The 16,290-nt window shown below is 40.6% G+C and overlaps 1 protein-coding gene across 1 annotated transcript in view; it reads right to left on the reverse strand.

The window, feature by feature from the left end:
- Positions 1-16,290, reverse strand: part of sd (TEA domain transcription factor 1 homolog scalloped) — a 209,988-nt gene that overhangs the window by 162,593 nt on the left and 31,105 nt on the right. Inside the window, exon 2 of the mRNA XM_083144523.1 lies at positions 11,630-12,030. Coding sequence (XP_083000649.1) covers positions 11,630-11,666 — 37 coding nt within the window. The 5' untranslated portion in view covers positions 11,667-12,030. The remainder of the gene's footprint in view (positions 1-11,629; positions 12,031-16,290) is intronic.

Below are 16,290 nucleotides of genomic sequence, written 5' to 3' on the forward strand. Positions count from 1 at the left end.
TTACTCCTCTCGCAGTCCTGCAGACGAAAATGTTCCCTTTCGTTTGTGCCCAGAGTGTTGCCACATTTCAAAATCCCCTCCTTTGCTTCTTTATCAAAGTATTCAGCAACGTTAAATATTACGTCTCTGCTTTCGATGTGCACGGTTTTGCCCCTTCCCCACTGCGCCATCGGGGAGGCCCAGCTCACCACTCTTGTTACAAGTTGTTGACAAGAATACATTTTTGTCGATTCGAACCCACGACATCTGGAATTTTGCTTCTCGATTGACCAGTTACGAACTGAACTTCAAAGCCGTACAAGTACTAATTGCCAATTACAAACAAACCCACTCACATGTCTTGTATTGAAACTGTAACTTCTTTACAACTATCAAACGTAAACATAAGATATTTCCCGACAAACCAAATGAACAGATGTAACAGGAAAGTAAGCCCTGGAAACACCTGATAGCAAGGTCGCCATAGACATCACGCAAACTACATGTTCTGAAATAAGTTCAACGGTGTTGTACGAAACGAGGCTCTCGCGAAAAAAACAAACATATGAACGTCTCGCAGCGTGGTCATACGCACTGGTGCGTTGTGACTGTGAGCAATATTTCCAGAAGATGACACGGATTTATGCGCGTTTGCGAAGAAATGTAAAATTAAGGCTATTTGTAACACAATTAGACGGGGCCTTGAAGTTTCGCGTGTAAAAGTTAACGGGGAATCCACCATTGCTACGGACCAATGCATCGCTTTGGATTCTAATTAGAAACTTATTTATTTATTATATCAGCAGTCCTCAAGAGTGAGGTAGTGTAACGGGTGCGAGCTAAATCAATCCTGAAGGGGTTTCGGACAAAAATGCATGTGGTGTACCAAGTAATTGGAGTACAGAAGTTCAAATTAATGATTAGAATCATTAAAATGAAAAAAAAAGTGACGGGTCGAACAGTCCCAGAGTTGTAATTATTAGTGTCAGTGAATCAGAATCTCATTGTATGTTTTCATTGGCTGAGGAAAGTGAATGTAAACTAGTCTGGATTTATTAGAAACTTCTATTGTAAATGAAAATAAATTATTAATTTCAGAATCACCGTAAAAGATTTCTGTTGTATAGAATTATGCGAGCACAGTGCGCACATATTGTGAGAGTCCTACAGAACCAGTAGTCAATCTTACCTTCATTGGATGCGATTGTCCAAACGCCTCCACTTCACCTTTCGTCGCTTTGTTCAGTTGCCAACTTCCTACACAGAAATTAACCCTTCATTAACTCTCAAAAGCTGCCATGAATTTCTGAACCCGCACGTGTTGATCCACCTATCTTTTCTGTTCGTTAACAAAAATTAAACGGTGCACTTTGGCCTCGAACATCTGAAATTTCCTCGAGGAGGGAAAAATTCCCTCCGTTCATAATATTTGGTGAGAGGAAATTCGGCGAAACGGTAATTCCCTTTTGGCCAAAAACTTTAATTGGGTGAGAAATCTGATAAATGGACCATTCGACGAAACACGAAGACACGCTCTAATATAGTTTTTTCAGAGAGAGATATAAGAACGTTTTTAAAACCCAGAGCACAACTCATTGGATGGCATTTGTTCAGAGCGTTAAGTCTCATCGCCGCCATTAACTAGCTTTCTAGACAAGTGACCGCCACTATTTCTTTCAAGTACCTCACTAACAGTCTTCAAGATGCTGAGCTAACGCTGAACATTTTGGAGCTCCCACCAGGGATTGATCCCGGGACAACTCGCACCAAAAGCTTGAGGGTAATGCGAGAAAGGCTAATGAAACATGTACGCTGAATGTACCTTCATCCAGACTCAATTGCAGTCTTCATTGCTAGGCAGTATCTTCTGGCGTTATGCAAATGTTATTTCAAAGAATATTCCACAGAATCCAAGTTGTATCAAACCGAAACAAAACCAACTTTCTGCGGAAGCTCATTACGGTTATGTCTATACCAACAAAGTACTTCCGCTTATTGTTATTTCAACGCTGACGCTTCTTTTTTTTCTTTTTTACAAACAAGGCAACGTGAACACATTACATACGCCCGCAGCACGAGTAATTAACGGCAGAACGTCAACTTTTACCCGATATAAACAGAGAAGACCTTTAACGTAAAGTGTGAGCTGGCTTTGAATGTTAGACTAAAAGCAATAACCAACATGACATGAATCACAGGCACTAAAAAACCTTCACAACAGAAAGGCAATTAAACACTCAAAAGCCAGTTACTTTAAAGGCACTCAAAGCGTAAAATTAGACATACAAAGAAAACTATAGCATAATGTGATACTGATAAGACATGGATGTTCCTTTGTGTTGATTCTCTTCTATCCGGTCATTCTCATGGTTGTGTTTACCGAGAAAGGTAGAAATAGATTGCATCGCAACAACCTCCGCCAACACATTCTTGAAGCGATATGTAATTTGTAAAATAAACTTTATTGGCAATGTACTTGATAATGGTTCGGAAGCAGCCTCACTGCCCATGGTTCGCAAGCAGATTGTCTACCTAGGATTTGGAAGCAGATTGCCTGCACAGGGAAGCAGATTTCTTGCCAATGGTTCGGGGAAACTATACACTTTCCAACCGTTTCCACGAGAACCTAAGCCAGTTGTTCGGAAGTGTCCTAGTCTGAACACTGGGTGTACTCTAAGAAACATTCTGCGAAAATCAGAACTGTAAATAAAGCCATAGCTTTATATTGTTACAATGGTGCCTTGATGAAAAACACAAATTAAAAGTTCATCAACCACATATTCAAAAATCTTCCTATCCCTTATGCTTGCATACCTAGTCCACCGTATACATGTGTTTGTGTGTTTCCACTCTTAATTTTCCCCGCTTACGAAATTTCATGCTTTTACCCGAATGTATGCAATGCAAAAGCGAGAGGCTACACAGAGGAGGGAGAGAGAGAGAGAGAATATATATATACGGCAAGTTATTAACAGATCGCCGACACTGCTACCACACATAATGAACCATTCTCGGCAACCGCGGGGTATTCCTGGAATGGCCCTCATTCCCAAATTCAATTCCCGCACATTCCAGAGTGAGATCCCGGCCTACGCAACCTGTCCAATAACACATCCCGGCCCCAACCTACCTTGCTGAATCCATACAAGCAACACGGTAGTTCCCGTTATTAATAATCGTCACCTGGTTAACCTCATAAGGGAATATGTATAAGAGCGTTCTCTCGCACGCGCCGGTGTAATTGCGAGTGTGTGCGTGCAACGATGCATTTGTTTTCGGTAAAACGCCCCCTGCTTTATGCATTGTGTACGCTGGTGCAGAGTATCGAAAATGCAATTGGACGTTCTTAAAGCAATCAATAGTGTGAACCGCAGGCAGTAGATTGTAATTTAAGGCAATGTTCAGGTGCTTACCTCTCCACCATGTAACAATTAGTCAACGGTGCTGCGAAACTAGGAAAGAGGGTAGCCACGCAAAATTTGTCGAGCTAATGTGCCAACTTTCGCACGCATTTTAAATAAATTACGTAACTTCCTGCTATTGTATTTGAATTCTTGTCGCTTTGAGCCTCACAAGACTAATCGCGACGATGAGGATGCAATTCATGACGTGATAGTCCACAAAGAAACACACATGTCTGGGTCGAACGTGAAGTGTTAAATCTTCAACATTTAAATCATACTTCTAGTCAGCAAAATGAAACTAACCGAACAAAAATTTCACATACCATCATTGGGTATGAAATATTTACAGCCATGAATATAAAAAAGATTTTTCTTTCTCTACAGTTTATAGGTAGCCTACTTGTGAAGACAATATTTTTTTCATATTTAAATAAAATTTGATCTGCTGAAGGTTTTGCTTATTGCTGTCATTTGTAATTGTTGATCACTAACCATTTGCGGCCACAGGGCCTTCCCGATGGAGTAGTGGTAACGTCGTCGCCTTGTAATCAAGGTGTCCCGGGCTCGATACCCAGTGAAGGCACATGGCACGGTGGCTTGGATCCCACTTTAAACTGTAGGTCCAGTTCCGATTAGCCTTCCTGTGAATAAAGTGGACTTAAAACATAAAAATCAATCATTAGCGGAGACAAAGAACTAAATTTTATTCATTTTTGGTGCAAATATTAAACCACTGACTACAGTTCAGAACTTTAAAGTATTTCTTCCCACATAGCAATGGGTGAATATAATTCATACTTTAAAAAAAATCGTATTTAGTTTTTTTAAACATTTGTACACTCCTGTTCAGATAAAGTGGTACGTAAGTTCTGACTTTTACGTGTTTTCTTTCTTTTTTCCTTCTATTTACTGAGAGGGTTATTTCACTGAATCGTCATGCTTTCCAAATCAAAGTGAAAACTGCAGGACTCTTTTGCATCGAGGCTGTGATAAAGGGAGAGTGTTTGAATTGCCTTTCTAATACTATGTTGCAATGATGGAAACGAATCATAACGGATACATAATATACACAAAGGAATCGATTTAATGGCGAACGTAACAACATTACATCCAAGTCTTGCTTTTGTTGCTTAAATATTCCTTCTTAGCACAGTAATGGGTGCAAATATCCCATGTGCTGACATCCTAACGGATAGGAAAAGAGGAAGGAAGCCAGCCACGCTTCCCGACAAGCTCTGCGCGGGGCTTGAGAGAGACTTGTCTTTTCTTTCTTGGATAATAGCAACGTTGGAATAAGTGCCATTTTCTTCGTCGACTGACCGAATCTTGCACGAGACTGTGGGAATACATGACCGCTCGGGGGTGAGTGGTACCTCGGGCATATTAGTCGATCCAGCGTGAGAAAGAGCAGCATGTTACGTGCAGGGCGAAGGGAAGACGGACACTTGTGGCTCCTACGAAACATGCTGGTTTCCAAGAGCACGCTCTCGCAGATTTCACAAGTATTCGGAAGTAAGGTTTACGTGTGCTTTTCCTCATAAATCCACATTACATTAATCGCCCGTATGAAACGTTCAAAGTTAACAATAGCTCATTTTCCGAAACTATAGATGGTTTCCAGATATCAATAGAATATTATCGTAGCGAATAACTCCGATTTCTTTGAAAATCGAAATAAGGCATTTTAAAAATAAGATTCAGGACTGGATAAGGCAATATGTATTGTGATATTTCTTAGATAGATTGAAAATAACACAAAAATGTTATTTGAAGGAACAATTGGGGGAAAAGAAATAACGCAAACATGTATTTCTTTAACAGCGAAACCCATGTGACATTGTATTGATTATACCCGCAGCCCTATGTCACATTATGTAAAATGCAGTGCATCGTAAAACGTGTTCGGATATTATATACAATCATTTGCAGTGCTCAAAATGCGGGGATGCTATGCCCTCCTCCAGTTAAGAAAACTTTTCGTCAACTATGCTTCCAAATAGGATAATTTGCATTGACATATTGCTATTCTCTCTCCTATCCCCAACTCGATAAACCACCACCCCTCCCCTTCCCCAGCTAGAAATTTCCACTTCGAGCACTGGAACAAGCTTATAGTTCTTTTCTATATTTCATGCAGTACAAATGGAAACTGCATTTTGCAGGCTAATGAGGCTCTGCCGGCTCGTTTCACACAGCGGGTTGAGTCTTTGTCTTGCGTTTGGTCCCTTGTATATTAGTTTGTCCATCTGCATAAAATTTGTTCAAGGCACTTGTTGACTAAAATTTGATTTTGTTATTCTTTGGGGCTCGAATTAAGAGAATGGGGCAAACAGTCGCAGTGCTGAGCACCCATAGCCATTTTTTTTTAATCATTACTGGACAGGACACCAGAAACACGTTTCAACTGGACCATCGTTACTATTAACTACGTTTAAGAAATGAGAAAAGTAACGTAGAACATGTTATCTTTTTGTAAGTTAATTACTCAAAACGTTCCCCCCACCGTAATGGTGCAGTCAGCGTGCTATTTCCAGTAAGGACTGCAAAGCGCCTAGCAATGATCAAGCGTCCGCACACTATTTGCCACTTCATCCAAGTGGGCGAATAATTGATTTGTTGCGACTTACGTTGCAGTCAAAGCAACCCCGCATTATCTAGGTCAACGGAACCTTCCAAGACATTAATTCACGTAGACAAGTAATTAATCAGAAGGCATGCCTTTCCAACCCGACGTCAAAGAGGCTGTACGTGACGGTTATTATTTTTATATATATATATATATATATATATATATATATATATATATATATATATATATATATATATATATATATATATATATATATATATATATATATAATTACGGAAGTTGCGCCTATCAAAGGAAGATTACATGCAAATCTCCGTGATGGAGAGAGACGCAGACTGATCTCAATAACCCAGCTTGGTGCAAATTGATTGCTTGCACAATTATGCAAAAATTTGATGCCGGATTTTAATGAAATTTAATGCAAGTACATAGTCAAGAAAAATTTAGCATTGTTATGGAATCGTTAAAACAAGCGCTAAATTTTCTGCCAACTGGCAATTCATCCAAATCACGGGCTAATGTACCATGTAAGGTTAGGTTTCTGGAACGAGTATAAATTACAGGGATTTAGGCTTGTCATTTTAGATATGAAAATGTGGTAATGTTAGTTTAATCGTCTCCCCGAGGGTGATCGAATTTTTAAGCGACTCGGGAGGGGATAATTTCATCCGCACTCACCCTCAATCCAGTCCTAAATCAACAATTTTTCATATGGAGGGGTCTCAGTTCATATTTAGGGGATGGGGGTGTATATTTAGATGCAAAATGACCATAAATTGGGTCTTTGTGAAAACGTTTAGGAGTGTTGGGGCTGTGTGGATAAATAACTGCTGTGACTGCCCTAGTAATTTCGTTCAACTTCAATTCTGACGAGCAAAATGCTCAGATTTTGGCCACTAAGATTACATGGTGGAAGCACGTGAAAGAATCAGGAATAATATACTTTCCGGGAAGCTTGATAGCCACATTCCACCAAGTCGCCCACAAACAAGACAGACTACTGTTAAAACTTAAATGTTATTTCAATATGGCATCCGTCGTGGACCTGAGGCGAAACCTGTCCTGTCCAGGAGGGAAATCGGGTAACGAACTCAGGATTCACCTATCAAAGTTCATAGACAGACTCGCTGGGAATAGATTCGTTTATTTTACTTCGCATTTCTGCCACTTTTGACTAATCGCGAAGATGAGGATGAGTGATGATATGATTAAATTGATGAAGGGGTATTCGCAAAGGACACCCATGACGGGATTTCGCAGGGAATCTATCGCAAGGCGACAACCACTACGCTATCGAGATAACCCAGAATTCTCGTATCAAAGCCTGAATACAGCTTTCCGAGCAAGATTCGACCAATTTCCGTTCCGTTGTTCGCCCTGGTGCCGAACCGGTCAAATCGAGACTGGTCGTGTTAATACAAATATGGTTACTGTCGCAAGTTGGAAACACTAACCCACACAGGAACATGTACTGGAGCGATCATTGCGTGAGCGCTAACTGCGAGCCCAGGTGAACGAACACCAGCGAAGCCGGAGGACTTTTCTTGCATGATGCAACCCAAAATAAGCGAAAAGAAAACAGCAGCTTCCAACAGACGCGTTCCCCGTGGCAACAGATCACGAAGGCTTTCCCCATCACGTGAGCCGTTTCTTTAAGGCACTAAAAATTAGAAGAAGTAACCTTCATCCGTAATTCATCAAAGCAGTGTTGCCAGCTGAGTGCATATGGAACTGGAAAAGTCACAATATCATTCCAAAGACTAGATCTTCAAAAGTAAAGCAGGGTTGGCAACGTCCTGAAATATTTTCTACCTTCAAGGCAAAAAAGAATGATAGGAATGGCACTTCAACAATCAACCCATACGTATTTTGAAACACAATGCTAACCACAAGGAAAAACTCGTTGCTTTTTCACCGAAGACAAACAAGCTTAACCGTATATCTCCTCAGTATAAAAGTTTATTCGAAGAGCTGGTAATATTAACATGTAACAAAAGCATGTGCAACATTCCAAGTTTTCTTTGAGCCTTGACCAATCATGGACAACGCCGAAATCATGTAGTAAACCTGGAATTTTCATCTCATGTGTGAAACAAAAGACGTACAAACCGACAATTTCGTAGCAAGTCGTTATTGACCGAGAAGACTAGCAAACGAATGAACCCTAGAGGTGTTAACACTGGAAAAATGGCGCACAATGGAACATAAAAAGAAACTATCGTGGAAAACGAGTATGACGCAAATCAAGCATAGCTGCTTTATCAGGTTAAAATGCAAACATTTTCAAAAAACAGGGAAAAAAGCCAAATTCTCAAGACTGCCACAATGCGCAAGCATGTCGTTCTGGTTTATTGCATTCTTTCACATTTACTCTCCAAGTTCTGACTAAGAATTCCCTATCGTTTCGAGTTGTTGCTATCTCTAGCTACAGGCATGAAATACTATGGGTTATCTTAAAAATACTAACAATAATTAAGAAAGCGTGCAATTTGCAAACCTAATTAAGAGAGAAGGAATTTCTCCCTTGTACACTCCAATCATTTAAAAATGGGCCTGCCCCTGTGGCGGAGTGGTTAGCACATGGCGCTACGACACCAGGGCTCCCGGTTTCGAATCCTGGCATGGGCATGGATGTTTGCGAGTGTCCATTCATCAATTTAATCATATCATCACTCATCCCCACCTTCGCAAATTAGCCAAAAGTGGCACAAAGGGCGAAGTAAAATAAAGCAAATCAAATCACATAAAAATGGAAGGGTTCTTTACTCTCACATGGGGGGGGGGGGGAGGTGACTTCAGAAATTTCCTTTCCCTTATTTATATATTCTTCTAAGTGTTACGACCAGTCTTTATTGCCCTGTCAAAATTTGCGATTAGAAACTGGTAATATACTACAGCCACAGTCCAATTCTATTTTCAAAATTCGATTGATTGATCTGGTTTATTTTACTTCGGTTTTCTGTTATTTCTGGCATATCGCGAAGATGGAAATGAATGATGATATGATTGATGAAGAGACACACTCAAAAAACACCCACGCCAGGATTTGAACCCGGGGCGCCTGGAGTACTACTCCATGGTAACCATTTCGCCACGAAGGCCGGCTCAAAAATACAAATTTATTCATTGTTTAAGGATATCACCCATTTCGCAAGGATTTAACATGTAGCAGTGTTCCACCTTAAAATTAAGTTTTAAAAACTATTATTATTAATTATTACAACTAATTATGATAATACTATATTCTGAGTGTGGATGAAATTGTGGGATGCATTTAGGAGTGCAGAGCATGATAATGAAACTCCAGAGGGGCTTGGTTTCCTGACCCCCCGCCCCCTTTCTCCAATCAGAACATCCGTGATGCCTCAAAACCATTATTGTTCATTAACATAAGAACATTAGATAAAGGTCCAGTGCCTTTTTCGATGAATATTATGGTGAAATAAAGTGGTATTCCCGCCACTGGCGTCCGATAGAATAATTAACACCAGCCCCACCGGAATCTCTACATTAACAATACATTTCCAATTAGTAAATTAACACGCACTGTACTATAAAAGGAAAAAAAAAACACTGGGCAGTAGTATTAATTTGTTGCTTAAAGAACACTGCTGCTATGGCATGGTGGAGTGTGTTATGTATAAAAATTGAAAGATTCTGGGTCTATACGGTTTCACACCGCATTTTTTTTATCCTATACGTATGCAACCAAACGTCACAACTGCTCACTGCAAAAACTTACGGAAAATTGAATTGATGTTTTAAGTCCACTTTATGCACAGTTAGGCTTATCGGGACTGGACCTATAGTTTAATGTAGGACCCGAAACACTGTGCATCCACCGGGCATCGAACCAGGGACCCCTTGATTACAAGGCAACTACGAAACCATTACGCCATCTTTTTTTTTTTTTTTACGGATACCCCTAAGCTGTAGTATACACAGTTTTTCACTTTTTCTCGATTTACATTTCTCGGTTTTCCTCAATTTTCAGTTTTTCTCATTAGGACAAACACATATATCAATGTCTTACTCGGAATTCGAACCCGGACCCCTGGCGTCGCAGCGCGCTGTACGAACCACACTCCGTCACGGAGGTCGACATCTATCGGGGAAGCTAAAAACTAACGGAGAAAGTGAGAAATGCGTTTGGTGATGCAACGACAATGGAGTGAGGGCAACCTTTCACAAATGAACCCTTATTGCATTAATGTCAGAAACTATATACCTCCCGCGAAAAGCTGTAACCATGTAAGGCCAAAGAGCTGCCAACTCATGTAAGAAATTAAAGACTTCAACAATACTGGGTAAATATAAATGGCCACTTAAATTGACCATACTGTTGCCATAGCAAGAAGCTCTGCACTGGCTGCAGTGACAAAAATATCATAGTGATAAATCGAAGACTGAAATTCGCGAATATGCCAAAAGTTCATATTAAGTCCACTTTATGCTCAGATGGGCTAATCGGGACTGGGCCTACAGTTAAAGTGGGACCCGAACCACTGTGCAATGTGCTTCAACCGGGACCAATACGGGTACGTAACAACATGCAGGCAATTTGTTCCCGTAGATACATATATGTATTTTTTACAATCCGTCTTTACAGCAAATGTTACTTTGGCAAATGCCCCTTGACACTAGCACGACCACGGGCATTGTTTGCTAGATGAAATGCCTTTCGGGAAATAACGAGAATAGTATACACTTATCAGGTATTTTGGCGTGCAAATTAATCTAAAATTAAACACAATGTCACTTTGGAGGTCAAGGCCTTAACAGTGATTTATCATTGGGTGGCACGTGGTTGGCGCATCGACTCCAATCGCACCTGTTTTCTGACTTTCTAAATGGGGTTGGCCACATGAAACGTGGTCTATGAAGAAAGGTAGAGAAGGGACAATAAAAACAAGCAGATATCTTTCATCTCTACAGGTGCCTGAAAGGACTGAGGAACAACAGGAGAAAATTGAATGTCCATACGGCCGATGGGTCGATCAGATGAATCCATTATTATAGTCAGTTGCCTCTAGTTAAGGCACAGAGACCTTTCCAAATTATAGAATTAGAATATTGTTTCCACTTGCACCTTCCAGATTATAATTCTTTTCAAATCCTGACTTATTTATTTATGAATATAATACTCTTGTTTTGGTGGAAAATGTATTATTCTTAATTATAAACTAAAAAAAATATTGGCCTCTCCCAATTGTATCTACTTTATGTGTGTGGGAATTGTCCGAGGCTAATTTCACTGCACTTAATTTAATACTGCATGAGTTTGCTCCCGCTGAAAATCGAACCCGGGGACTCAAAGTTCCAATGCAACAAACTTGACCTCCAATCTCGGCTCGCTCTCCAATGAGAGCGCACGTCACGCCACTGCCGTACGCCTTCATTTCGCGTTTCACGCAAAGAAGCTATCACACTGCCACCTACACTGCGTCCCTTAAATAGAACGTCACGGATCCTCCCCCTCCGCCCCCGCAATTGAAAAGAAACGACGCTCGAGAACCAGCAACAAGATTCCCGCCAAAAATTAAGAAAAAAACTAGCAATCGTGTCACTGACATGCATCCAGAAATGCACCAAAGGTTATGAAAAAAATGGGAAGAAAACGTAACTAAATGAAGCAGATGAGAAATTCAAGTCCTACCTTGGTTTAGGCTCCAGGGCCAGGAATCGGCAGGCATGTTTTCCGTCCTCGGCGGGAACTCAAGGTACAACTTCCGTCCGCAGATCACAGCAGCTTCGACGGCGGTAACTCCATAACGCAGAGAGAGAGGGGGGCTGGTGGGGGGCCCTCCTCGCACAGCAATCGACCGTCCGCCTGCTCTCCGTATAGCTGACGGCGCTCGCGGCTTTGCACATCAGAAAACGACACACGCTAATCTTCTCTCTCGCACACACACACGCGCCACCTTCTTGTCCTACCCTGCAAGTAACAACTCGATGACTGCATTGAACTCTTGTTCTCCAGTATTTCGCGCACTTCCAGCTACCGTATGGGCTGAGGGAGTCTGCCCAAGGGGACTTCCATTGCGTCCAGTCCCATCACTACCGAGAACGAAAGATTCAAAAAACAAGAAGTGTTTTGATATTTTTTTTAAAGCCATCCTTCATTTCTGCCTGTGTTGGAAAGCTTTATATATTTCCTAGGATTAACTCTAACGCGATGGAGTTAATCATTATACATCATTACCATCACCGCAATCAAGCTAAAGAAGTAGAAAAGCAAGTTTAAACATTCTTAACACGCTCCTAAATGAGAAGGGTGACTGTATTTTTTTCTTTACGTCCCTTTTCTTCTTTTTTAGGTTATTCGCGACGTACAAAGGAATGCCTATGACAGTTCAGGACTTCATCCTGGAACCTTGAAGGCGAGATCGTGAGTCAACGCACTCGGTTACAGGGTGAACTGTTTGAACTTCTTTCAATTTTAAGTATTGAGAATGAGATGTAGGGACATTAAAAAATACAGCACCTTTGTTTTTATAAAAAACATCGAGCTCGTTACAATTTCAATTCTTAGGGAGTCGTTGTACGCCAGACAACATTCGTATTATCGCGGTTTTTCATAGCACCTGACAGAGGCCCATCATGACACGTCCAGTAATAACAACTGCGGTACCAAAAGCTGTCACAATTGGTCAATTTCTTGTATGGTTGCCAAGATTGAGCATCTCGTTTATTAGCAAGAAAAACAAAACAACAAATTACAACTATTTTATGCGGAAGTACTGTGGATTGTCTATTTATTGGTTACGATAATATGATATACAGGGTGTCCGGATTGTAACTGACAGTTTTTAAATAGTTATTACATTTCAACAAACCAAGCTTTTTGTTTTTTAAAAAAAATCATTGCAGAAGCAATAGTATATTTGTGAGTTTGGTTCAGCAAATTTTCATACATGTACAACTATAGTTGGCGACGCTAGTGTCGCTCAAAATTAATTCACACAAGACCAAAGGTCTGTACGATATGAACTCATATGGGCTCGAAGGAAATAATGCAATCGTCCTTTTGAATAGGCAATAAATGTAGGAAGTTCTCACAATAAGCCTCATCAAAGATACAGCACCATAAGCTGGCAAGAACATCCTCAAAGGAGATTACAGGACATATATATTTAGTATTATATGAAGAATAACTCCCTGTGAATTGTCAGAGTCCATGATTGTACTTGAAGCTCGCGTCGCGTAGCCAAGGTTTCACTTGATTCCACTCTCAGGTAAGACATGATTTTTTTTGTACTATTCAATATCGCCATTCATTCTGATTGACGCAACAAAATAAAATACCGATGAAAAACGAAGTATAAGATGATAAACGGAAAACATTAAGCATCGCAAATTTCTCTTATTGTCCACTTTGTAAATAACTATGGACATTTGGACTGCATCTAGTTCAAAATGCGATTCGAACCACTGAAAAGTGCCTCGACCAGGCAAGTGAACCAAGGGCCTTGAATCCTTTGTCATTGATTTGCTTTATTTTACTTCGCTTTTTGTGCCACTTTTGGCTAATTTGCGAAGATGGGGATGAGTGATGATATGATGAAATTGATGGGCCTTGAATATAAACCATGTCGTACAATTTTCATCGTGGATGTCGTAACTTGACTCGTGTTATATACTTATATTTTTATAAGCCTCGACGAAAGCAAAACGATTTCAAAAATCACATCTCGACACGGCCATATTTCTACAGTGGACGTTATTGATTAACCGGATTGCGTTAATCACGAACATATCCGATTATTATCTAATCGCAGCTATAGCATTAAAAAAATTATTAGTCAATAAAACACAATTTTCAGAAAAGACCTTTGGGCGAGCATTTTTTCCTGTTGACATTTCTAACACAAGATGGAGCCAAATACATCTTGTGTAAATTAAACGTATTTCACTGTGTGTAAACATACTAACGTGTTCAGCTATTAAGAGAAAACGCCCGCAAACCAAATCAATAAATCTAAAGGTAATTTAATACGCAGTGGCTTCATTCATTGCCAATGCGGGCAACATAATATATGAATCCTTGAAATCATCTTACGCCAATTGAATATAATAATCAATTTCCATCACTTCTACCTTAGAAAGTCTCCAGAATATAGCAGGGATGAAATTTCAGTGTCCTCTCAAAAGTCAAATTTCCTGAGAAATATATCTACACATCAAACAACAAGGTATAGTGGTTACGACTCACTCGCATGATCGAAGACCCTTACATTCGATTCCCAATCGTGTAAATTCAACGTAAACACACATGATAATAGTTACGTTCTTCATTAACGCTTGTTCTAAACTCTTAGAATAATGAAAGTGCCAGATATGTGTGGGGCGTTACCCCCTCACCCCCTATACGCCTTCATGGCGTGGTGCTAAGCACAGGGGAACACTTTACCTTTTTTTGCCAGATATGAACGTTTCACTGTTGGTTTCTTCATCTATTTCAATCGCTCCGATTAATACTGGCAGTAAAGTGAAGTAACAAAAAACACAAATTATACAAATACACAAGAGAAACTGTTTTTTTTATATATATCGTATATTTGTATTATGTATGTATGTAACACTAGTAATATCTGTAAAGGTTTAAAATGTATTTGAGACCAACTATAATAGAATATCTTGAGAAGTAACGCTAGAAAACGATGTAGAAATTATGAACTCTGTCAAATAATTCGGACTTTTATCACTGATATCCTCGCATGACATGTAACATGTCAACCTTTGTGTGCTGCGGGGTTGCCTGACTATAAGGGGTTGATGGCAGATCCGCTTCCTAGGTGCTTTTTTCCTTACGATTATTTCACGTCGCCTTTCTACCTGTTGGTTTAACCACAACGGAACCGATCCGTATATACAATCCACTTTATCTCTTGCAGCTGATGACCGACCCACTTATGCTGGCTATTGTGCATGAGGTTGAATAGAAAAACATTGTGACACCAGCAGGGATCGACTATGTGAAACCTTTGACTGCAAAAGCGACAAAATTATCATGGACGTTTATCGTGACAACGCGGACACTCGCCAAAGGAGACATTCAATTTACGCGGGATCCGAACCCGTGACATGGGCAGGAATCATGTTTGGAATAATGGTACAATGGCGCGTGACGTGTCTTGGCAATCGCGGAGCAGATCAACACATGGAATAGCAAAAGTTGTACTTTCAAGGGGGTGAAGGGGAGAAGGTTACCAAGATTTCAATTCAGCAGCTCCTGAATGGTTTTCCCACTCCCACCTCCTCTGACTGCGATTGGCGGTCATTCAACAAGGCAGCTCCTGCAAAACCTGACCTGCATGGTTGGTTGCACAGTTCCAAACCAGTCGCAGCCTCCTCTATCTTTCCTTCTTTTTTTCACCTTCATTCTCCTCTTCCTCTGCCCCTACAACCCACCCACACCTTCCACGAAAGCTCTGACCAAGAGCCAAGTCCTTCCTGCAGCTTGTTGATGCTGCTGAAGTGTTGCCAGCTGCAAATTCGAAAATGTCCCAACCGATCATCTGTTCGTTGGCTAAAGATTACTTGGCCATCTCAAGACAAGAGGTGTCAGGTCTCGTACGCATGCTGTTCAACTGTTGCCTTCGGTATACTTACAGCCATAATATCGAGGTTAATTGGATGAGTAAAGCTTTTAATTAATCAAAGTTTTGTCAGTGTTAGTTATAACGACATATTAGTTTATTTTACTTAGCTTTTTCTGCCACCTTTGGCTAATCGCGAAGATGGAGATGAAAGGACTATCACAAACATATCTACAGGACACTACAGAAGTCCCACACTTGTTTGTACTGGCTGTGAATCCACACGCCAGACCCTCGTTAGTCTGCAAGAATGCAATCCAGGATGTACTGCGTGGAAGTGAGATTGATATTTAGGAGTTTGCGGGAAAGTCGCTACACCCACAATGTTAATTCAAGGTCCATTTTAGAGGCTTCCCAGATGGCGTAGTGGTAACGTCGTCGCCTTGTAATCAAGTGGCCCAGGGTTCGATAGCCGGTGGATGCACATGTCACAGTGGTTCGGATCCAACTTTAAACTGTAGGTTCAGTCCTGATTAGCCTTCCTGTGCATAAAGTGGACTTAAACAACAAATCAATCAATCTAGGTCCATTTTCTGCTCACCTAAAATGATATGGAACTAAAGAGGGATCCGAACCATTGTGCAATGTGCCTACACCGGGAATCGAACCCGGGCCCTCTTGATAACATTAAATGGTCAACTGCATCAACTGTCACACACAATATGTTCCTTTTATCAAAGATACAAGCACCTAGTACACAAACACACTTAAATGAAGT

This window comes from Lepisma saccharinum, chromosome 1 (genome assembly GCF_977018435.1).
Source record: "Lepisma saccharinum chromosome 1, izLepSacc3.1, whole genome shotgun sequence".
Taxonomy (NCBI): Eukaryota; Metazoa; Arthropoda; class Insecta; order Zygentoma; family Lepismatidae; genus Lepisma; species Lepisma saccharinum.